We start from the raw sequence: 24588 nt of genomic DNA, 5'->3' as shown, positions 1-24588 counted from the left end.
ATATCAAAATGTCAAACAGTCTTATATCAGCAGAGTACTTTATGCTTTCTAGTAATTTGTCTGTTGTAGAATGATGATAAATTATAAACAGTTTCAAATGAATGCATGGTTTCTGTTTATATAAATAAAATAGCAAAACATTGTTACTTTTTGGTATTGCTATCAAAAAAATATTTTGTATTTAGTTTACATGATATTGAGCTGTAAAATAGGCTTTTCATCTTTTGGTTTGTCAGCCAAAGTTTATTTAAGAAATTGATAAACTGAGGCGTGAAATGTAAAAATGTGTTGTGTCATTTAAATTCATCACACACGACAAAACCACTAGTACCATGCAGCACACAATAAACAAAAATCTGAAACAGCCATAAAATGAATGTGCTAAAAACTAGCACACAGAGTAAATCAAATGCATTTTTTGACTTACTGAAGGAAAGACATAGTTTGTAAGTTAGTCTGAGAGAGATGCAAAGGGATTATGTGTTGTGTAGTTACTTGGCAAGACTGAAGTTAGATATGGAAAAGTGACCTTGCTCAGCTGGTCCTGCTTATCATGAAATAATGGCTGAGCTGCTCTTGTTTCTGGTTTTGCCTGTCAGGATGCTGGTCTGCCTCTCTCCTGTTTGCCTCTTAAACTGGCAGAACACCTCAAAACAATCAAAATGTGCATGTTCTCACAGGCATTATGGCAGACTTGTAAAAACAAGCAAACAAAAGCTTGCAAAGCAGACCCCCTATCAGATATTTCCCACGGTCTTCTTCACCAGCCCTTCAGTTTCTTAATAGTATCATGTGATTAGTTTTGCCCTTTACATGTGGCCCTGACGCACTTTATAGACATTTTTTGTATCTTTCCACCTCAGGCACACCTCAAGTGTCATTATATGTCTGGCCCTAAGTCATTGCTACACCTGAACAGGTTGTGTGTGATTTTGATTTATTGCGTATAATACTTGGATGGAGACATGGGAGAATAATTGAACACTTATTTTGGAAGATCATCAAACTGGCTGGCACACATCCACCTCCTGCTCCATAGCTTAGGGAGCAAACATACCTTCATATAACTCACTATACTCGGGCACAGTCTAAATCAACTTTTTGGGCTTTTTTTTTTGCCTTTATTTATATAGTGACTGGCATAGAGGCCAACAGGAAACAGGGGGGAATGACCTACAGCATAGGTCGGGATATGAACCAGGAACACTGTGATTATGTGGCATGCGCTCTAACCACTCAACCACCAGGGCGCTCCCTAAATTCTCTTCTACCTGTACTTTTAGTTTTAACTGTAGTGCAGCCACAGTCTGTGTTAGATTTGTTTTTCATGGAGCGCCCTGGTAGCTGAGTGGTTACAGTGCATGCAATGTATCTGGAACGTCCCCGTTTCAAATCCATGTTACATGTCGCACCCACTTCTCTTTCCTGTCTGCCTCTCTGCCACTAACTTACTAATAAAGGCAAAAAGATATTTTTAAAAAAAAAATTGTTTTTCATTTCACTGTTCAGTGAAGTGAGTTCAGTTCTGGTACTGGCATTTTTACCCAGCCTTTGAAAAAACACTGAGTTCCACTTTGCATAATTTAAACTGGAGCCCTAAGTTTGTCTGTTGGTCTTGCTTCTGAGCTGAACTGAGTCCACAGTTTCCATAGCATCCAGAATAGTGGAGGAAGGAGACAAGGTTGAAAAATAGGCGTCCTATTTTATTTGGAGAAAAAAAAGTAGAACCCGTTGCTCTTCTTCCTCTCCCTCTCTCTGTGTGTCCCCAGGCAAGGCTGAAATGGGTCGCCTCAACACTGTTCTGCATCACTCATTGTAACGACTGCTGCTTTGACTCATTTGTTCTGAATCAGAGTCACTGGACTTTGTTTTTTTATTTCTTTTTATTTCACTAAGGCAGATAAAATGATTCTGGTCTCACAAGATGCTCTCTGTGGGGTCTTGGATCACATGTCATCCAAGCCTCTATGTGGTCACATGGCAGAGGTACAGTAACCACAAGTGCAAGCTGTCCTTACTGTTTGTCTGTAGAGACTATGTTGCATTTAGTTTGTGAAATTTGGTGATTTTAGTATTGGCCACCATAAGAGCAGTGAGCAAACTGAGGAGAGCCTGGAGAGGTAAAGGATAGCACTGGATAGAAAAGGAATGACAGTCAGTAGGAGTAAGATGGAATACATGTACATGAATGGGAGGGAGCATAGTTGAATGGTGAGGATACAAGGAGTAGAGGTGGTGAAGGTGGATGAGTTTAAATTCTTGGGGTCAGCTGGTTAAAGTAACATGGAGTGCGGAAGAGAGGACAGGATTAGGATTAAGTGCATTATAGGGACAGGTTTGGATGGTTTGGAGACAAAGCAAGAGAAGCGAGATAGATGGTTTGGAAATGTGAAGAGGAGAGATGCAGGTTATATTGGAAGAAGGATGCTGAAGATGGAATTTTCTATGTTTCCAGTTTCTGGTTTGGGAAGAAACTGCTTTATCACCTTACTTGATTATATATGTATATATAATATTATATTATATAATATTTTCAGGTTTTGTAGTGTTAGTTTGGAAAAAAACAAGAAATTTCTTTACATCACATAGGACACTTAGGACATTTTAATTTATATTTTTCAATCAAATATATACATTTTAATTTAAAAATAAATTAAAAATTGTAATAATTAATAATAATTAACTAAAAAAATAATCAGCGGTTTAATCAATACTAATAATAATCATTAGTTGCAGCCCTAGCCTAATGCAATGTGACATAGCTACTTTGGTGATATATCAAAAGTTGATTATTTAAAAATGTCTATCTTCTCATAAAGCGCTGGGTGATTATTTAATATGTTGTTTTCCTGACTTTCAGTGGTATCACATAGTTTTGGTTTTATCTTCCCTTATGTGAAGAGATTAGTCTGATATAACAGTGTAATGCAGTTCATTGTACTAAATATAAAATACATTTTTAAGATGATGTGATTTTGCATACATGTGAAATATCATGATTATATCAGTTGTACTGGAAAAATATTGTTAATATTGTGATATTGAGTTCAACTGTATCATCCACACCTACTCTCACAGTGTACCATGTGTTATCATGTCCCCTGATTCCAGGCTGCTGTAATAAGAAAATGTTAATAGTAAAAAAAAACAAAAAACCTCATGTTCTTTACATTAATTTGGTTACGCTTTTGAATAAGTGAATTCATTTTGTCTTCAGGGCAGCGAAAGAAACCTCTACACCAATTGTAGGAGCTCATACTGAGCCCTGACACCAGAGGTTAATATGAATCCACAGTGGCAGCTCACTGTGTTTGTTGTTCACTGTTGCCTGTCTGTTTGTGGCACATAACCAAGAACATATCAGGTCACATTATTTTTGTCAAGCATTTCAGTTCTGATAAGGAAAAGAGCAGCACTGACATGAAGCCAACACACACATGCATGCACAATACATTCACAAACACTGCGCTGTGTCCTCCACTGACTCAAAACTTCATGTTAGATGATTCAAAAAGCCAATCATAGCAGGGAATAATGAAGAGCATTAAAAATAAAATGTCTGTGCCATGTTTTTCTTTTAGATCATCAGAAGCTGGAGAGAGAAGCGAGGATTTGCCGTTTACTGAAGCACCCCAACATCGGTGAGCTGCGAGTCCTCAATCTAAAAAACATTCACACACAAGCACACAGGCATACAAAATGAAAACACACATTTTTTCTTCAGGTCTCTGGTGATTCCAGCTATGGCTATTCATCTTCTAGACACAGTTATGCGAGAGAGAGAGAGAGAGAGAGAGAGAGAGACCTCTGACAAAACCTGTCTCCCTACACATGCCCTTTCTTTTCTTCGCTGTCATTATTTCAGATTTCTCAAACCAGTTCCGCACCACAGCTGCCATTCCAGTCAGTTTCCAAGATAACTCTGCTCTCATGAAGTTTGAGAACATCTAACGTCTTAACATTTAGAAATTTTCATTTTAAATAGAAAAAAGACTGGTTATGTGATTAATGTACTACAATGAATTATACAGGCCACAATGTATTATTTAATTAATTATATCAGCACTTTTAAGCCCAGAAGCTACAAATGATTTGTTACCTACAACCAACAGTGACATAATCCTGCATAAAACCAGATATTCATCTATTTTACACTTTTACACACTGTTTTTTAAATTAAAAAAAACAAAACATACAATGTGTTCATCAGTGACCTTTAGAGGTTTTACCCTCGGACAGAGCCAAGCCAGCTGCTTCCCCCTAACTTTATATGTAGTGTATAAACATGACAGTGGTATCGATCTTCTTCTCTAACTCTGTGCAAGAAAGCGAGAAAACATGTAATACCAAAATTTTGAACTGTTCTTTTTAAAAACCAAAGATCAGCGTGGAAGAAATTTTGAAATTGTACTGCCTAATTTGACATATTTACACTTTTGGATGGATTCGGGTTAAAATGTATAAAACTCTAAGAATATATAATAATAAACAATATATAAAATGACAATGTGTAATGTGAGAAGCGTTGCTTGTATTGCTGAACCTACAAAGAATTATCACTTGACACCTGAGTTTCAGCTTATTGTTTAACTCCCCGTCTTGCAACTTTATTGTTTTGTTTCCCTCACTACCATCATAGTGTTGTTTTTTTCTGCAGCAGGAAGCTTTTTTTCAGAAAAACAGACACAGTTAGATGCTAGCTGGTGTATATAGCGGAGCATTTAGCAGCTAAAAAGCCAGATATATCCCTTCAAAAATGGATTGATGACCAAAAGCAGAGCTGTCCCCATTTGGCCACAATCAGTTCATGCAGGTTTAAAGAAAAAATGTCAACTTCCTATCTTTAAATCCAAAACAAGGTCAGAGATTAACAATAAGCATAAACATGCATGAATCATTTACTAATTCCCTGACCTAAATGGGACAGCGTGTGAATGGAGATTTGTTACTGAGGTTATCAACATGTTTTGCTTTTTTCAATAACTTGAGGCAACAAGCCCATTTCAGGAAGAAAACATACCTATTATATACCTGTGGCTTTCGTATAGTCAGTCACACTCTATAATTTGAACTTGATTATAGGGGTTATTTGAGTCATAGTTGTTTAGTAGTTTCCCCCAATCACAGTGATTGCGGGGATGGCAACTACAACTGTACTAAGAACATTTTCGGAATGCAAGCACACTTGATAACAGCGTGAATCACCAAATTAAGTGGAGGTAAAATATATTATACATTGGAAACTCATTTTACTACTTGACTATACTTCACATTCCTGTATATGTCGCATATTGAATTTGTCACAGTATCTCTGACACATCTGATTACCAAAAACCAAACTCTGAGGCACAGCAACAGAAAGAAAGATGCAAATAACAAGTATTGACTTAAATAGTATAGTATTAACTCCTTTCTCTTTTCCTTTTCTGTCCTGTGTTTGTGTTTCATGTGTTTGTTAAATCTCCTCTACAGTACGGCTCCATGACAGCATATCAGAAGAGGGTTTCCACTATCTGGTGTTTGATCTGTGAGTAACAGACTCACCTACACACATGCCCACACATGTGAGGGTATGTTTGTAGAATGTCCAATGGGACAAAACGTTTGAAGATATTCACATACATTCACACATGCATGCACGCACGCACGCACACACACACACACACACACACGCACACGCACACACACACACACACACACACACACACACACACACACACACACACACACACACACACACACACACACACACACACACACAATAGCCAAGAAAAGAAACATTCCACATGCAGAGAAGCAATATTTTCATCTACTACTACAGTGTCCCAATCCACTGCCAGTATGTTTTACACAACCACAGCATGCTGGATAAGCTCATAACCCGAAAGCTGTCTGTATTTAGTCTAACTGTTTATCTGAGTTTGCCACTTATCTAAAATTAGGAAAATTCTTGTAAACTTAGCTGCTGGCTGAGACAAACCAGCCCCTACTCTCTCTACCAGCAGTACCTGCATGCAATGAATCAAATCAGCAGCAGAGGGTGGAGGGTGTAGTGTGTGGATTGTCTGTGTAGATTGAGAAGTTTGAGTGACATGGAAATTATGGGAGTTTCCCAGGAGGAAAAAAATTAAACAAGAGGTCAGTGGGAGATGGCCTTTAAATACAGGAGAGTATTTTGGGAGTGTTGGCAGGTCTGACTCATACCCATTTGCACATTCTTGTGCAATCATATACTCACACAAACATACACATGAAAAATGAATACTTACATACATATGCAAAAACATTGCTTGTTCACTGTAATGTTGTCTCTGTCTCGCCACAGGGTTACAGGAGGAGAGCTGTTCGAGGACATCGTGGCCAGGGAGTACTACAGTGAGGCTGATGCCAGGTAGCACACACACCCACACACACAGATACACTGCTGAGCACAGCAGCCATTATGTATCTCTGTCTGTTACCCGCGAGAACAACTGCGTGTGCGTGTGTGTATATTTGTGTGTTTCACATATGGTCGTCTCAGAGGTGTGATACAACTGCCTTGTCTTTGAGGCATCTCAAAGAGTTATTTATAAAGGGGATTTATGACATATAGCCTGCAGTATTAATCATACAAAGCCTACCTTACACTACCAGCTTTACATTGAAATACTGCCTCCCCAGAAAGAGAGAGAGAGAGAGACAGAGGGGAAGAGTATCTGTGTTTTCTTTTCATAGACATTGTAAAGCTTTGGTTTGTCTGTAACCAAAAAAAAAAAAAAGACTAACCTTCAGGTGACTTCATGTCATCTTTCATGAAAACAGCATCACATGTAAGTGACTAATGAGAAAGACATATGATACATTGTTATGGGATGGTTTCCTCTACTCTTCCTCTTAATTAATTACCTCCCTTCTCTCTTTTTCACTGCCTTTCTTCCTGTTTTTTTCTTCCTTGCCTCCCCTTACATTTATCACATTACTCTCCGACCCCCAGCCACTGCATACAGCAGATCCTTGAGAGTGTCCATCACTGCCATGTTAATGGGATCGTCCACAGGGATCTTAAGGTTTGTATGACTGCAGCCTTGGCTGCAGCCACGATTAGTCCTGACTTTGTACAACAGATGGCAACGTTAAGAAAGAGCCAATGAATCTCCACATACTCCTTCCCTTTGCATCCACACATTTTGCTTCTTCTGTAATCTTGTCTATAAAATAAAACTGAAATCACTGGGGTTTAAAAAAACAAACTTTTTTCTAGTTTTCACATTCTCTCATTCTCAATGTAGAGACCCTAAAAGCTTTGAAGGGTTAATGAAGATGATTTGACCTTGACCTCAGCTTTGAAATTTGTGACTCTTATTTTCAGAATACAGCTATCCTGTATTTTGTTACATTACATCCTTGTTGAGCTAGTCAGCACTCTTGTTTCAGTACTTGTCTTGCAAATGTCAAGAATAAAGATCCTCCTCTAATACTATCCCCATGTTGTATGGAGTATGCCAGCATCTTTGTGTGTGTGTGTGTCAGTGTGTGTGTGTGTGTGTGTGTGTGCGCGTGCATGCGTGTGACTGTAGCACAGCGCTGATAGGAATAGAAGCAATCATGCACCAGAAACTCAGGAATGATAACCATTTGCATAATTATGTAAAAATTATGTTGAGATGTAAAAGATTTTCCAAGGTCATGAATATTCTAATGGTAGTTGTAACCTCCCAAGAGCATTTTTATGTGGCGGAAAGAGGAAGGAGAATGCAAGAGTGCTCTCTTGAATATGTTCAAATGGACTGTGAACATGCCACTGTATCAAATAACCATGATGATTAATCAGATTTCTGATCTGTCAACTTTATTAGGACATACGTCCTTTGCTCAGGTGATTTTCAAGTTTTCAGATGCTTCATAATAAGGGACATTTATTCACATTATGTAAATTATTTTTTAGATGTGTCCAGTTGTCAGTTAGTGTCTTTGTCCTGAAACTGACTGCTCACAGGCTGTATGTGTTTAGAGTCTCTAAATTTAAAAAAATGTATTATTCATTTGAGCACAGTGTCTAACTGGCCCTAGGTTAGCAAAGACCTTTCTGCACCTGTGACTATGTGTGTGTTTGAGAGTGTGTATGCATGTGTGCTTGCTGGGGGCCTGCATGTATTTGTGATTGTGATAAACTGTGTTAGTGTGCAGCGTGCGTTTGTCGTTACCCATATGTGGCTGAGTCACTTGTTTTTGCATCCGTGTCTCCTGTTACACCACACCTCACCCCCTGTATCCTTCTCCCTGCAGTGTGCACTTTGTTCCCACTTATGGATTTTAACAGTGGATTGGTGTAACTGTGGACAAGCACATCATGTCCGCTACCAATTCACTCCTTCTGAATCCATCAGACTGAGGGAACAAGTCCACAGCTTCAGTGGTGGAAGTGTTCCTGGTCACGTAGAGATTTGGTCCCGTGCACATGTCTGTTACTCTGTCATTTTGTGTGGCAGAAAGGGACTTGCCTCAGACACTGATTTAAGAGCAGTTTAGCATCGTTGACCCCTAATAGTTTGAATTAGGATTTGGTTTGGCTAATCTGATTTTAGATCTGTGTCTGTGGGCGGCTTGTTCCCAGAGCGTGTGACCTCTCACCTCTAACCTGTTTGACTCCGCCCCCCCCAGCCTGAGAACCTTCTATTGGCCAGTAAGCTGAAGGGGGCGGCGGTCAAGTTGGCTGACTTTGGGCTGGCTATCGAGGTGCAGGGGGACCAGCAGGCATGGTTTGGTGAGTATTCACCCATCCATTTTTAAACCAGAATCAGTTGGCCAATCAAGCAACCAACCAATCATTTAGTTAGTTGAGAAACAGCTTAGTCACTGAATTGCTCGCTCCCACCTACCATTCCACATTTCCTCCCTCCCTCCATATCACTCCTCCAGGTTTTGCCGGCACCCCAGGCTACTTGTCTCCAGAGGTTCTAAGGAAAGACCCATATGGGAAACCAGTGGACATGTGGGCTTGTGGTAAATAACATTTGATTTCTCTCAATGTTGGTATGATTTTGATTCTAGAGCAGACCTATGGCTTTGGCTGAACTGGTCAGGTGTCACCTTCATGTTTTTTTGTGTTTTGTGCTGAACTTATGACATCCTTCCCTTCCAGGTGTGATTTTATACATCCTGCTGGTGGGCTATCCTCCCTTCTGGGATGAGGACCAGCACCGCCTCTACCAACAAATCAAAGCTGGGGCTTATGATGTAAGTGTACTTGTACATATCGACACACAGACACACACACACACAATCACTTATGAGAGTATGAATGTTTTAAAGCCGCCTGCTTGGCTCTAGGTATGGCAACGTCGGTCCAGTCGGTTTGGTCCAGACTAAAATAGCTGAACAACTTATTGGATGGATTGCCTTTGGTGATCCCTTAATTATTCATCATGTTACAATTTAAATACAAATAATACTGTAGTTTCTGACTCAATATCTGCAGAACTAAGGACATTCCCATCAGCCTCTGCTGTACTTTGTGTTTAGTACAAATAAGTAGATGTTAGCATGCAAACAGGCTAAACTGTAAATGGTAATGGTAACTATCACTATTTTAGCATGTTAGCATGATGACATTAGATCATTGGTTCCAAACCTTTTTCTTGAGGGACCCATATTGCACTGATAAATCAATAAATGACTCTTCTTGGCTTTATACTCACAGAGCTCTTATTGCATTTACAGCAACGTACCAAGTTTACTTGTTGTGTCAACTCTCCACCGCTGTTTGTCTCTCACACAAGGAGGACTGTGCAGGCCTGCAGTCTCTTCTCCATGATGCTTCCCATTTCTCCATCAGCTCCCTGTTCAAGTTGCTAGTTAACCTCCGTGTATACTGCAGGAGGAATGTTCACGTTATACACGCCCTTATCCTCGCAATATATTTAACACATTAAAAGTATTACACCCCTTAAAATCAAGAGGGCTTCACAACCCCCAGTGGATCTTTGGCGCCCCCCTGAGGGCCCCCCCCCCCCCCCCCCGTTGGGAATCCCTGCATTAGATGACATTAGTAAACTCAAAGCACTGTTGTGTCTAAGTACATCCTCACAGAGGCTATATCAAGTGTGGTTATATCTCTGATAGTCACTCATGTGAGTGAAAATGAGTGACACTCCTGTTCTGCTTATTTGCCTCACTACAAAAGGGATATTACAAATGTGTGTTGCTATGTTTTGATTTTTATAAGCTTTAACAACGTAATGAGTGTTTGAAAATGTGTTGTTTTTGACAGTTCCCATCCCCAGAGTGGGACACTGTAACTCCTGAGGCCAAAGATCTGATCAACAAGATGCTAACCATCAACCCCAGTAAACGCATCACTGCCGCAGAGGCCCTCAAACACCCCTGGATCTGTGTATGTGTAACACACAAACAGAGATGCAGTAACAAACAGAAATACAGAGGCAAAGCAAAAACAAAAGCACACCCACTGATAATGATAAACATCTGTAGTAAGAACGCTATATTGTCCAACTTCTACAAATACACAAAACTCTCCACAGTATTGTTGACTACACATGGACATCCATACATTCTTCCCACCAAATGTTTTCATTCTCTCTTAATCCTAAAATCCTCTCATCTTCTTCCTGTAGCAACGGTCTACTGTAGCTTCCATGATGCACAGGCAGGAAACTGTGGAGTGCCTGAAGAAATTCAATGCCAGGAGGAAACTTAAGGTGAGACTTCTGGCAACTTCTGTTTCTATTTATGCAGAATAATCCATCCAGCCATCGTTCTCTTCCCCTTCTCACTGTCTTCCTTACTCAAGACTTCTCAGGGTAACTTAGCAAAATGATGACTTGTTCTCTGAAACCTTCAGGTTGCCCCTTTGCTGTAGTCATCTCTCTTGCTATAACCTTATAACCAGTCTTCCTCTTTCTGTTTCTTCTTTCCTTACTTTCATCATCATTCCCTCCTTCTTTCCTTCTTTTATCACTGCAGGGAGCCATTTTGACCACTTTGCTGGTCACAAGAAACTTCTCAGGTATGTCTCTCACAGCCTGTCATACAAAACCTGGTCCCCCAAACACATCTTATGAATTAAAACTGTCCATCAAAAAACAAAACAAAATAACAGGAGGCTTAGCCTTTAATGTTGAAGATAGTATGGTTAGGCATCCATTGAAACATTCATCCTCTAGTAATGGGGAAACAGATCACAGGCACTACAAATAGGTAAAGCTATCAAATGTTTGATACTTTTTAACCTATTTTTGAATGCCATCAATCTGTTCATCTTTAGAATAAAGATGATCTTGGCGCAAAGAGGCCACTGGTAAACAGATTCATCTCTCATTATCTTTCTCTTCTTTAGCTGATGCTCTTCCACTCTCTCTCTCTGTCATACCTTTTTGCATGTATTTTATTTGACCTACCTCTATTTTCTCAGCCTTTTAATGGCCTGCTTTCTCTCTTCATTCTACAATAAAATGCAGCAGTGCATTTGTGTCTCTTTATTCATAATTTTCTTCCTTTTTTCAATATTCTTTCCTCCTTTTTTTTGGATTGTGGTATCCATTTGAGGTAAGATTTTTGGAATGACGGGATGAAGTAGGTGTGGTTGGGCCCAACTAATAAGTAGTGACGTTTAGGCTTTTCACTATTCTAATAGCTAATCACATGTGCATGAAGATGAGGTGTTTGGGAGTCAAAAGAGCAATATTGAACACGCTTGCTAAAGTGCTGATATGAGATTAGGAATTTATACCCGGATACAGCATGCATTTTAAAATGCAGTTTAGTGTTTGGAGTCTTTATACCATAAGAAATAGAGGGGAGAAGAATTGGTGGGATTGTATATGTGGTTGCTAGAAGGTAAGTGCATGTGTATGTGTGCAAATGTCAATGAAAAAATGCTGCGCGAGTCGGTTTGAAATAGGTTGGTTATCCCATTCATCACCTGCTAAATACACACTCAATGAACTACCCACCATTCAGCCATTCACATGTGAATTAATATGTAGCAGGAGAACAACATTGCATAAATAATGATGCCATTTGGATCATCAGCTGCATTGCATTATGGATGTTACAGTTGGATTTTGCACCTGGAGTTTGAAGATAAGCACAGTTGACTGATGTGCTTGCTGCATGATAGTTTAGCCTCAGGCTTCAGACTCTGTTTGTGAACCCTCATGCTGAAGTGTTGTCTCTTTCCCCTCTACAGCAGCCAAGAGTTTGCTCAACAAGAAAGCAGACGGCGTTAAGGTGAGTTGGTTTGCACAGTGAAGAAAACACTTTGTTTCTTGCATTAGTCTGCTCGAATGTTCAGTGTCTGAGGAGCCTTATGAATAATTATTATGCATTGTGCACTTATAACAACATCATCATTCAGGGACAGTCTCTCAAAGCAGTGGGCAGAGGTTGTTATTTTATGAGCTTGATCTCACAGTTGTTCTCGTGACACAGCAGACCACATTGATTTTGTTTGAGTTACATTTCTATTTTAATCCTCATTTAAAAAAACAAAAAAACATTGGTATTTCCTGTCTGTCTTTTCTGAATGGACCTTGTCTCATATTTTCCATAATACTGTAATATTAACTATAGAGACCTGTTGTGCGCTATCCTATTTCTCTGTGCTTTTGGGGATCTGAAAATAACATTTTATGCACAGGTGCATGTGTTCACGTGTCTGTGTGTGTTTGTGTGTGTGTGTGTGTGTGTGTGTGTGTGTGTGTGTGTGTGTGTGTGTGTGTGTGTGTGTGTGTGTGTGTGTGTGTGTGTGTGTGTGCTTGTGTGCATACCTGTAAGCACATACACAGTGTTGAGAGTGTGACTGACTAATTCAGTGTGACTGTTTTACATGCAAGTGAATATTGATTTGAGATTGGACCGCTGTATACATTGTATGGATCAATGTTTGGGTCTTAGTCAGGCCTATAGTATGTCACGCTGGGAGGTTCATTCCAGGGAGTTCATCTCTTATTCATGTGACACAATACAGTAAAATACAATAAGTAGTAGTCCTCACAGACAGTAGAGTCAAAAATGAAGGGACATGCCTTCAATGAGAAATGTTAAATATGTTGTAGATCTTTGACATAGTAAATGTTTTGAAATATGTACAGGGAAACTTTTTTAACTGAACTGGTGAATCCAGAATAACTTAATTCTGTTTTGATTTCCTTCATTCAAATTATTTTAAACTACTTACATACATAGTCTTATAGCTAACAAGTAGCAGGGTGTATTCATTTACTGGAAATGAATGAACATTTATTTTCAGAATATTCAATCTTTATTTCTGTCCCTCAGTAAATGGTAGGACTGATACATATCTACAATGATATGAATGGATGAGGAAAGGTTTTTTGGAACCTCAGCAACATCTGATCTTCAGGACACATGAGTTTGGATGATCATTTATGAATGGACCTTTAGTCAATGTGTGTGTGTGTGTGTGTGTGTGTGTGTGTGTGTGTGTGTGTGTGTGTGTGTGTGTGTGTGTGTGTGTGTGTGTGTGTGTGTGTGAGCTTGTGCGTGTGTGCATGCACATGTGTGCACATGTGTGTCTGGAAAGTGTGTATGTGTGTCATATCACCTCTACACTGCCCCCTGCAGGTCAACAACAAAGCCAACACAGTGACCAGTCCTAAAGACACTGGCCCTGCCCCTGCACTGGTATACACACTCATCTTCACCACACATTCATCCACAAAACCCCCCACACCTCCCCACTTCACACCCCACCATGGAGGAGGTACAGGTTCACCCTTTCACACAGGGCTGGATCATTTCCTGTTTGATCTCAGCTTTTCTTGATAAGTTTTCAATTCTTAACCCAGTGTATAAGAATATAGAATAGATCATGGGTACTAACTTTAGGCTATCCCTGAATGAAATATTATGTAAAAGCTTTTGTGACTGCACAGCATGTCCAGCTCCAGCACATTATATACCGCTAACCATGAAAGATAATGTATTTATAATTCAGATTGATGTGTTCTTTCATTCATCTGAATTACGAGACCATGCATGAGGCATATAGAGCTTGGCCAGTTTGGATTTGCTGGATCTGTATAGTATTAATGTCAGGCTGAAACAATAAGCCTTTATGTATGTTTGGATCAGGATTCGACTAGTATGGTTTTAAATCTGTAGTTAGGGACAACCTTTACCTCAAACCCTCGGCTCTTTGTCCCCCTATTCTCTGCAAGAACCCCTCCTCTCTTCCTCCTTACACACCTTCACCATGCATGTGCTCCTACCATGTCATGAAATATACTATACCGCTGTCAGTGTTGCATTTGATAGTACATTTCTTGTAGTAGCCATCAGAGGATGTGTAGTTAAGAGATTACTGCTAAAATGGTTTGTCTGTGCATGGATGGAGTGTGAGGATGTTGGCTTCTAGGTTCATTATGATGCTACATTCCCAAGTGGTTTGGCTATCATTGATTGGCTTGTGCATGGTGTCTGCTGACTGGCCGTCGATGTCAGACCACATGACTGCTGCTCTGCATGATGTCAAAGGGTTTCTCTCCTCCCATTTTCTGTCAAGTTGATTACACTGGACATAGGCACATGACATCTATTTCTCTTTCTCTCTCTATCCTCCTTTCTCCATCATCTCTTCTGTATCCATGTGCTCTCTCTGACACACACACACGCACGCACACACACACACACACACACACACACACACACACACACACACACACACACACACACAAACACACACACACACACACACACACACACACACACACACAGCTGATGTTATAATCTAGTGTAATCTGGATGAGTGTTTAGAAGGACTGAGCTGGTCATCAGGATCGATTCTACAAAATCCAAGACATCAGATTACCGAGGCAGGACACTGCTGAGGACTGATAAAATAAAAGCAGACACATAAAAAAAGGCTTTGAGCAGTCATACCATTCACCAGGAAAGATAAAACAATGAAGGTCATTCAAAAAAATGAATATCAGATATGGGTTAGGATTATATATATATATATATATGCAATGTATAGATTTATAGAAATAAGACAGATAGTTCAAAATGAGGCCAAAATAAGTCATAGGCAAAATTCTCAACCCACAAATACTCAAATACTGCCAACACACACAAGCACATTTTCTTTACTTTCTTAACAGTCTTTCTGTGCCACCATACCTTTTCTGGACTCCTCTAGTCATGTCTTCACACAATTTCTCACTTGCTCTCTTTAGGAACCACAGACGACTGTGATCCACAATCCTGTGGATGGAAACAAGGTATTACAATATTTTAAAATTTAAACAAAATTTTCTCTTTTAGGAATAAGAATTAATAATATAAATATGCAAGCATTGTAGTACTGTTACATAATCAAATGTTTAAATTATATTTAAATCATTGTATATGTTAAATCTGAGTTTGCAAGAGCATTTTATTTGAAAATGTTCGTCCAGCTGGCAACATAAATTATGCTCTTGTAGTCATGCATACATACTGTACTCTATACCAAACCCTAAAATATGTATGTTGTCATTCTTAAGGAGTCTATTGAGAGTGCGAACACCACCATAGAAGATGAAGATGTTAAAGGTAGGGAAACTCAAGGTTTTTTTCCTCTTACCTACAGTTATCAAACATACTGTATGGTTTCAGCAGTCCGTCCTCACCTTTTCCAGCTAGACTGATCACACTTTTGCATGTTTTTCTTCATTGTGTATTAAAACACGGTAAAAGTGCACAGCAAATTAACCACTGTGCCATCCTGCTGCCTGTCAGCTTCTCTTACACCATGCAGACCCCCCTGTTATTTTTCTGTCGTACCCTGTCTCGCAGCCTTGTGTTTCTCAGATTTATGTCCAACATTGTTCCAGAAATTGCTTAACACAGCTTGCTTTTTCAGTTTTGCATAGTTTTTTTTATTGTTATCACTAAATATTTCTTCTTTTTACATTTCTTTTTCTTTCTTTCTTTCCTTTCTTCTGTTTTGTCAAAAATATCAATTTTCCCACACAATCCTCCTACATTTGTCAATGCATACAAACGCCTTAAACAACCTTGATTTCTGTCACATCCCCCACTCAACACACACACTTGACATCCACCCATGCAACCTCTGACAGCCCTTCGTCTGGGCAGCTTAGTAAGCGGTATCTTGAGCTCTAAGAGCCGTTCCTCACAGATGTCTGAATCGAGGCAGACTCCCACCTCCTCAGTTCAGAGTAAGTCCCTCTACAGTGGGGGAGATGCCCTGTTTTGTTCCCTTTATTTTACCCAGTCATCACCAGGGTTATTATAGTTAACCAAAACTAAGACTAAAACTAAAACTATCAGTGAAAAAGTAATTAAGTGAACTGAAATAAAAATGACTTACTAAATAAAAACTACAATGAACAATGCAAAACTAACCAAAACTAAACAGATATAGATATGCAGATATAATCAGCTTTGTTTTCGTTGTCGTTTCATTTTCTCCGTCAATTTTTACTGTCCTGTTCAGTTTGACTTCTTGAGATAACGGGCTGGCTCCAGAAGGTGGCAGCATAGCAGATGCCGGTTGTTGCATAACTCACAAGAAGAAGATGCTTGACGCGCAAGTTACAATTTTCTAGAAAGAAGAAGAAGAAGTTCCAGGCAGAAAACGTCACAGCCCAATATGGGAATATTTTGACTACCAGTAGATAAAAGTAAAAGTGTAAAAGAGTGATGGGAATATTTGTGGGATACACCTAAAACGAAAATATCCCACTAATGTGAAAGTCCACATTCGAACCTCTCACAGAGAAGCAGGAGACAGCTAATGTAAGCTCACAGTCAGACAAACGCACTACAGCAAACCTTACCTAAGTGTCATTCATTATTTCATCCTTTTCAGCTTCTAAAAATCAAGGCTTACCTCCTAATACCTGAAAAACTAAAACTAAGACCAAAACTAAATAAAAACTAGCTAAACTAAAACTACCTAATCATGTGTTAAACTAACTAAAACTAAACTGAAATAAAAAACAAACAATTGAAAAATGAAATGAAAATAAAAACTATAATAACCGTGGTCATCACTGGAGGAAACTGTTCCATGTAAAGTGCCTCAAAATTGTGTGTTCCTAGTTTTCAGTTTATTTCCCTGGTGTAGATTATTGCACCTTGTGCTGCATTAACTACCTCTTTCCCATTTAAATAAAACCCTTTGTATTTAACCCCCTAAAGTTCTTCTCCTTCCGTTTGATTTATTCCTCAATATTTTGATTAAAGAAGATTCTCCTTTGCTACATATTCATGTCTGGTACATACAGACTCTCCTCTCACTCCTCAATTTGCCTTCTGTTCTGATTTACTCAAACAATGACTCACATAATAAAGAGCTGACTCACATACAAGCTTCATGTAGACACACATTGTAGCTTACAAGGCAAAGGAGGTGAAAGACATTGATTTTTTTTTTTTTTACTATTTAACATGTCTTTTTGTTGCACAAATTAAGTAATGTTTTCAATATCCCCAGCCTGCACCAATAACAATAAAGGTAACTCAACATTACTTAGTCAAAACTGCTTTCGTAGCAAATACTTGCATCTGAGCATTGGTTTGTCTTTGTTCATTTTGAGCTTTGTTGGATGAAAGGAATCGTGTCATCCTGCATTCCCCTGCCTGGTATCACTATTAGTCATGGGAGGCTTTCTGTTTTGTTACACGAACATGAAACAACAGAAATTTTATGAAATACTTTTTTTCAAGCGCCTTCCATTTCTAATAAGTTTGAAGTCCTGCTAATCCGTAGACTAGAACCCAATTGAAGCTAATTTGATGTCAGATTTCCTTTTTTCTGCACTCAGACCTACATTTGCCTGAAATACAGTGAAAATCAGTTTGTGCAACTGATGATGCTCTGTGATCTTTTGTTTTAGCTCGCAAACAGGAAATTATCAAAGTCACTGAGCAGTTGATAGAGTCTATCAACAATGGAGACTTTGAAGCCTATGCGTAAGTCTTTTATTCTGCATTTGTACAGTAACATCTGACTCAGTATGATAATGTGCTTACTTCCTTTGCTGATTCTGTCTTCTGTTTTGGTGCAACAGGAAGATTTGTGACCCTGGTCTGACTTCTTTTGAGCCCGAGGCTTTGGGCAACCTGGTGGAAGGACATGACTTCCACCGCTTTTACTTTGAGAATGGTGAGTTAAAAAACATTAATTCTGACTATGGCAAAAATGAATTATAGCGGCATTATCAAGATACTGCCTCAGGTTCAAGTATCCTTAAACATTTTACAACTGTTGTCCAGAGCAGTTGAAATTTGTAGTAACTGTTGGTATGGGGTTGTGCCAAAAGGTGTAAGTAGCTAGCTGGCTCTGCACCCAAAACCAGAGACTGAAAAGAGAGTTTGGTTTTGGAAGGATTTATTGTTTATTCTCAACAATCTACTGAATGTTTTCCAGCTGTGCCTGAGATTTTTCTTGTTTTACTTGTTTGCTCACATTTACAGGCAAATGGCCTCACAAATGACTGCATGGATGGAACCAAAAAGTTGTTAATTGTACAACATACTTGATGTTTTTTTGAGTATGTAGCATAGTCGCTGAAAAAGATGAAAAAATTAAGTATGCTTGAAGAAGCTAGAATTAATGTCAGACATGCAGCTGAACATCATCTGACCAGAGTCACTTTTTCAGGACTGATTGAAAAACCCCACTCCACTTCTACCATCAACTAACTGTAGTACTGTAGTAAACTACACGATAACCCACAATGCATTTCGTTCCTACCCGAGCTGAAATCAGCAGGCTGAAGCTGAAAGAAGCTGAAAGAAGAAGAAAACCATAACGATAGAATTGGTGCTTTTATTTTGAAAAGAGGAAGCGAACATACCTTGGCTGTAGCTAACTTGAAACCACTGAGGTGGTGATCTGTGGCGTTTGTTAGTTTTTTTTCAGAAGTTACGTTGCATCTTGGGTAATTTGAGTGTAAGAAGTCAGCTCTTGATGCATACTCTGCATTTCTGGCGAATCTAGTATACCATCTGGGAACTTATCGCATACTATAAATCGCATACTACGCAGTTGAAACACACTACATACTTCAAATGAAGTCAGAGTCAGTATGAGTAATAGGAAAGTATGCGGTTTCGAACAGACTACTGTCTCCAAACATTTGATTGGCACTATAGATGCAATCAGAGGCTGCAGACGTCATCAATTAATGAAGCAGCTGTGTTGGGAACTCACTGAGATAGCATACTGGGCACTGGGCAGGTTAGGTACAGACTATGGCAGTGGTCTCCAACCCTGCTCCTGGAGAGCTACTGCCCTACATGTTTTAAGTATCTCCCCTCAGGCTACGTTCACACTGCAGTTAAAAGTGACCTGAATCCGATTTGTTCGCTCAAGTCGCATTGAACCTGACATTTCCAAATCCGGCCACTTTCAAATGTGGTACTGAATCGGATACATATCGGATTTTTTTGAATGCGACCACAATCTGTACAGTCAGGTCGCATTTAATGCGGCTTTGACGTTATTCTGGAGCAACACACATCACAGTTCTACGCAGCTGACAAAAATGGACATCATTAAAGTATTAATTTTCTTTCTCCTAAATGAGACTACCAGTAACTTCATCGGCTGTTGCTGTTGCCATGTTCGCTTCCGTAAACACCGTTCTGTGCGTGACGTCATTAATGATCAACTGAGCATGCGGGTTACTTCAGGAGCGTGAGCTGTTCACATCGCAGTCCGCAGACAGGCCGCATTTAAAAGTGTAATATGAACAACCAAACAAAAAAATCGGATTTGAGCAATAAATCGGAATTGAGCATTAAGGCCTGCAGTGTGAACGTAGCCTAATACACCTGATTCTAATAATTAACTCGTTATCATGCAGCTGAAACTTGTCAATGGACTTAAAACAAGTTCATTATTAGAATCAGGTGTGTTAGAATGGGGAGATACCTAAAACATGCAGGGCAGTAGCTCTCCAGGAGCAGGGTTGGAGAACACTGACCTATGGTATGGTGTGAGTATGGTGCATGTATGCTCTGTATCAAAATGTCAATAGTGTATTAGTGGTCATGGTCTTCATTGTTGATTTCATGTCAATATCCATCCCTATCAGTTTACAGTTCACGTTTGCAGTACAGTACACTAAAAAGGCATGGCTGTGATTATGGACTAACCTTGGAGCAAAAAATCTTGAATGAATAATGACGGCTATAAATGGCAGAATGTCCTCAGTGTGGGTAAAAATAGTTCAGATAAACTAGATATGTCCCAGAAACCTCAATCACTTGGCAAGCCTGTGCTTGTCCACTATCCAATATATACATGTGGAGACTTTTGCCTCTTGACATTTACTGTACTTGTAATCAACTGTCTAATTTCCAGCTCTTTCTAAAGGGAATAAACCGGTGCACACCATCCTCTTGAACCCACATGTGCACCTAATTGGGGAAAATGCTGCATGTATTGCCTATATTCGGTTGACCCAGTACATGGATAGCAGTGGCATGCCCCGCACCATGCAGTCTGAGGAGACCCGTGTGTGGCAGCGCCGCGATGGCAAGTGGCAGAACATTCACTTCCACCGCTCCGGCTCACCCAGCATCCCCTCTCAGTAAGAGACAGTAAGTAATACAGTATTAACCTTGATGAATGAGAAACGTCACAGCAGATGGAAATGTTGTTTTTACTGACTTTTTGCTGATTTAATTTCTCACCTTTCTGCAGTGATATAGAAGAGTATGCCAAGGTGTGTCAGTACACTGTTTGTTGTAGTTACAGGTGCAACAGAGCTCACTTGTGACCGCACCAATCAGTGGTGCTGGATATTGTCAGAGACTTGGGGAAATAAAAAAAAACGTTAATTATCTTGGTATTAGTTACTCTTTTACGTGAACTAACCAAGATAGAATCGCAAAGCTGGAATATTTAAGAGCAATTCTTTAGCTTGATAATTCATTTCATAATGTAAGGCCTTTTTCATGACAGATGCTTTAACTTGTCATAGCTGACTAAGAAACCTATCACTTAAGTGATTACTCTGTTCCAGTTACACACACACACACACACACACACACACACACACACACACACACGTACACGTGTTTTCACTTATTTTAGCTAATTCACGTCATATTGACATTATTGAAAGGACTTGAAGAACATGAAGATAAAGATGTCATGAAGATGTTAAATTTTCCCACCTTAGTAGGTGCAACAAAAGTGACAGGATAATCAGGGAGATGGCTGTCTAGCCTGTAAACACCCACACAGTCCTGATATGAGGTCTACTATTGAAAACAACTGTGTGTTAGCGTGCTTTAAGATTCACAGGAAGTAATGGTGAGCCAACATGCAGACATTTTGACACATTAGTAGGAAAAGCACAGGTAAAAGCACAGGTGCGAATTATTAAGTTAACAATGGCTGAATTCCATGCTGTTTCAGGGTCTTGGTATTTTCATTATTATTGATCTGCTTTTTGTACTATGACAAGTCAAAATTTCTGCTGGAAACTACTGGTCTGATTATTTCTTTACGCAGGGAGTGGATATTTTTGTTGCTCTATAGATTCATATTTATGCTCTCTTTCTCTCTTTTTGCAGTTAATGGAAAATCATCATGTGGTCAAAATAACAACAACAAAAATTTCCCATCAGCAAATCTGTGAGTAGGGCAGTCAACTAGCCAACCCGCAACTGCTCTCTGACCTCTGACCTTACTTTAAGGACATGACATCGCACAGGACACAAGTATTAATACATTTTATTGTTATGGCATTTTATTAATGGACATCATTTGAAAAACCACCACCGGGTGGCTGCACACCATATTTGGACATTATGAAACGTACATATTGACAAAAATGTTTCTTTGTTTGTTTTTTAAGATGTTTTGGTATGCATTTTAAATATAAAATAGAGATGTTTAAAATCTACTAATGTAATCTCTCCCAAAAATTATCTCTGTATTTTTATGTGTATTTATGTGTGTGCAATACAAAAACATTTGGAAGATCAGAATGTTAAAATTGAGCTTGCTTTAGTTCTGGTGATGTATATACATTGTGATTGTTGATAAAAAAAAACAAACAAACATTGAAATTGCTATTCTTGCTATCAGAGGAATTAAGAGTTTACGTAAAATCCAGTTTATGAGCTACATTTATGTTTGCTATGAGCTAAGTCATACTATTTGAATTGTCCGACTTCAACCTATAATACTAATTTAAATGTAAAGAAAAACAGAGCAGCTTACTCTTTGCATTGAGATATGTTTGCCTTTATATCAGTGAAGTAAGAAATAAGAGAATGTAGCATATATGTAATATATGAAAATTCAAGACTATTGTGTAGTGCATGGGGGGGAATATTGTGAGTAAGATCATATGAAACTATAATATCTTCTGTTTGATTTGTGAATCACTGACTTGTTTGTTTGCATTTGTTAATGTTGTGCATCAGTCCTGTCCCAAATGTTTCTAATGTCCTCCAGTATCATGCAACTGTTGTAAAAACAATAACAGTTATGGTTAACATCCAGCAAAAATATCAAAACCACATATCTAAGACGAGGAAAAACAACACTTTGTGGTTGCTGAAGCACCCCTTACATTTTATATAAATGAGAGAAAACAAGCTCATTTTTCATAATGTTTGTACTTGTACTGTATGTAGGTTTTCTGTTATTTTATTCTCGTCATTTCCAGTGTGTTAGGTTGCCAATTGCACAGAGAAGGTGGAGATGATGAAGATGGGGCAAAGGCACTATAGTCTCTACCTTCAGTCAGGTTAAACGTCACCCTGATGGTTGGGCTAGTAAAACTGGAAGACACATAAAAGCTGTGGAATGAAGAACATTGCAGGATGGTAAGAGGACGGTGAAGGAGAATGTGAAAAACTACAAATTAGAGTTGGAGTTTAATAAATATTTGGATGTCTTCCTTGACGATGAGTGCTTCTATTCGCCAGTGGTCTCCTTACCACTGCAGGACAATGCCAGTGTCTTCGTCATCCTTACTGCTCACTCTCATCAATTGGTTTTGTCTCTTCTTTTTAAGGGGAAAATACGGTAAACATTTCTTTTGACGAAACGTATGATGTCAATGCAATGCACCACTCCTTATATGGTGTGTACCTGTTGCCAGCACGGCAATGGATGGCTTAACATGTTTAAGAAATAAATAAATCAGCTAAAAGGTGTGATAATGAATGAGTTTTCATTTGTTTTTATTGCTCGTTGGTCATTATTGCTTCAGTGAGAAGGAGATGGAAGGGAACTACTGTTGTGTGTGTTAGATTTGAAGCTGATTAGCTGAATCATGTCTTTGTGACCTTTGCTCTATCTTAATATACTCTTTTGAGTATAGATGAATAACATATAATCCCAACAGGAGTATATAAGTTTGCCATGCAAATGTAACTTTAATTAAAATTTCAACGCGTTCTGGCTTGCAGCCTTCATCAGGGTCATGACCCTCATTGGTCTATTATGACAGTTGTTTTATACTTCAAGTGTTGCTAGAGCTTTGACTTTTTTGGACTTTTTCCCCCTTCTGCATGCACCTTAGAAGTAAGTGAAGTTGTGCCAGAAACCGCTACCCTGTTTTTACAGTCTCCAGTGCACATACACTTTTCATTGAAGTATGAGACATCTTGTCTCCATTAGTTAAACTTCTAAAATTATGTAATATGGCATATTCATTGATTCTGTACTTTTAATAAGCTGGAAGAAGATGAAATATTAAGATTTGACCACAGTTTGATCAAAGTCAATAAAATCAAATTTGACCAATTAAAGGACGTGGAGCATCTGTACTCTGACTAACAGATATGTCTAAGGTCAGAGAAGCAGGCTTGTGACCTGGAGGTTGCCAAGTCCTTGGACAAGCAGGATAAAGGTGTGTAGGGAAAGCAGAATTGCCTGTCAATCATTACTATGCTTAGTGGACTGGGGGTGGACAGGGCCGCTTCCAGGTATGAATGTGTGCAATTAGTGAGGGCTAACGGCTTTTCCGAAAAAGAGAGCCTGGCTCTCAGCAAAGAAAAAGATGAACAGTGAACAATTGTATCCACACTGATGAGAATACAATTTTTTTCAAGAAATTTAGCATGATTTGGATTGCTGTCTAAAGGCGTACAATGTGTTCTCTCATGCTGTATTCCCTCTCACAGCACCATTTAGACAGCAGTTAAATTTACAATATAAGACAGAAAAAGATAGAACACTACATACAGTTGTAGATTTTTATTCTCTATCAGCCATAGACACACTGCAGCCATTTTGTTTTTGTCTTTTTGAATTTTGATACAGTAATACATGCCTTTATAGATATTTATATATGCATTGTATATGTATATAACTGTCATCATCACAGAAAAGGGATGCTGATTCATCAAATTAAAAGCATATCTGTCACAGTGAACTTCCACTAGTTTGCATTTTACATGTTTTTAAATCACAAAGTAAACAGTGAGAGTGAAATAAATAATTACATGTTGTAGATACATACAGTAGCAATGCTCAGAGCTGTGAATAATGATATATTGAGCTCTCAACTGGCCTCATTATGCTTATGTGTAGTGTATCGCCATCTTGTATTTATCATTTGTCCTGCCAAAATGAGACTG

At 38.9% G+C, this 24588-nt stretch overlaps 1 protein-coding gene across 1 annotated transcript in view; it reads left to right on the top strand.

Moving 5' to 3' along the window:
* camk2d2 (calcium/calmodulin-dependent protein kinase (CaM kinase) II delta 2) overlaps positions 1 to 23150 on the top strand; it is a 40851-nt gene extending 17701 nt beyond the window's left edge. The window contains exons 3-20 of the mRNA XM_062429188.1: positions 3582 to 3641; positions 5473 to 5527; positions 6326 to 6391; positions 6977 to 7049; positions 8644 to 8746; positions 8902 to 8985; positions 9125 to 9219; positions 10253 to 10375; positions 10617 to 10700; positions 10966 to 11008; positions 12191 to 12231; positions 13588 to 13647; positions 15201 to 15245; positions 15510 to 15558; positions 17871 to 17946; positions 18045 to 18139; positions 20345 to 20583; positions 21565 to 23150. Of these exons, the coding sequence (XP_062285172.1) occupies positions 3582 to 3641; positions 5473 to 5527; positions 6326 to 6391; positions 6977 to 7049; positions 8644 to 8746; positions 8902 to 8985; positions 9125 to 9219; positions 10253 to 10375; positions 10617 to 10700; positions 10966 to 11008; positions 12191 to 12231; positions 13588 to 13647; positions 15201 to 15245; positions 15510 to 15558; positions 17871 to 17946; positions 18045 to 18139; positions 20345 to 20577 (1385 nt within the window). The 3' untranslated portion in view covers positions 20578 to 20583; positions 21565 to 23150. The remainder of the gene's footprint in view (positions 1 to 3581; positions 3642 to 5472; positions 5528 to 6325; positions 6392 to 6976; positions 7050 to 8643; positions 8747 to 8901; positions 8986 to 9124; positions 9220 to 10252; positions 10376 to 10616; positions 10701 to 10965; positions 11009 to 12190; positions 12232 to 13587; positions 13648 to 15200; positions 15246 to 15509; positions 15559 to 17870; positions 17947 to 18044; positions 18140 to 20344; positions 20584 to 21564) is intronic.
* Positions 23151 to 24588: the final 1438 nt, after the last annotated feature.

This window comes from Scomber scombrus, chromosome 2, assembly GCF_963691925.1.
Source record: "Scomber scombrus chromosome 2, fScoSco1.1, whole genome shotgun sequence".
In the NCBI taxonomy this organism is placed as follows: domain Eukaryota; kingdom Metazoa; phylum Chordata; class Actinopteri; order Scombriformes; family Scombridae; genus Scomber; species Scomber scombrus.
The sequence above is the reverse complement of the archived record's forward strand: the minus strand, read 5'-3'. Positions and strand labels throughout refer to the sequence as shown.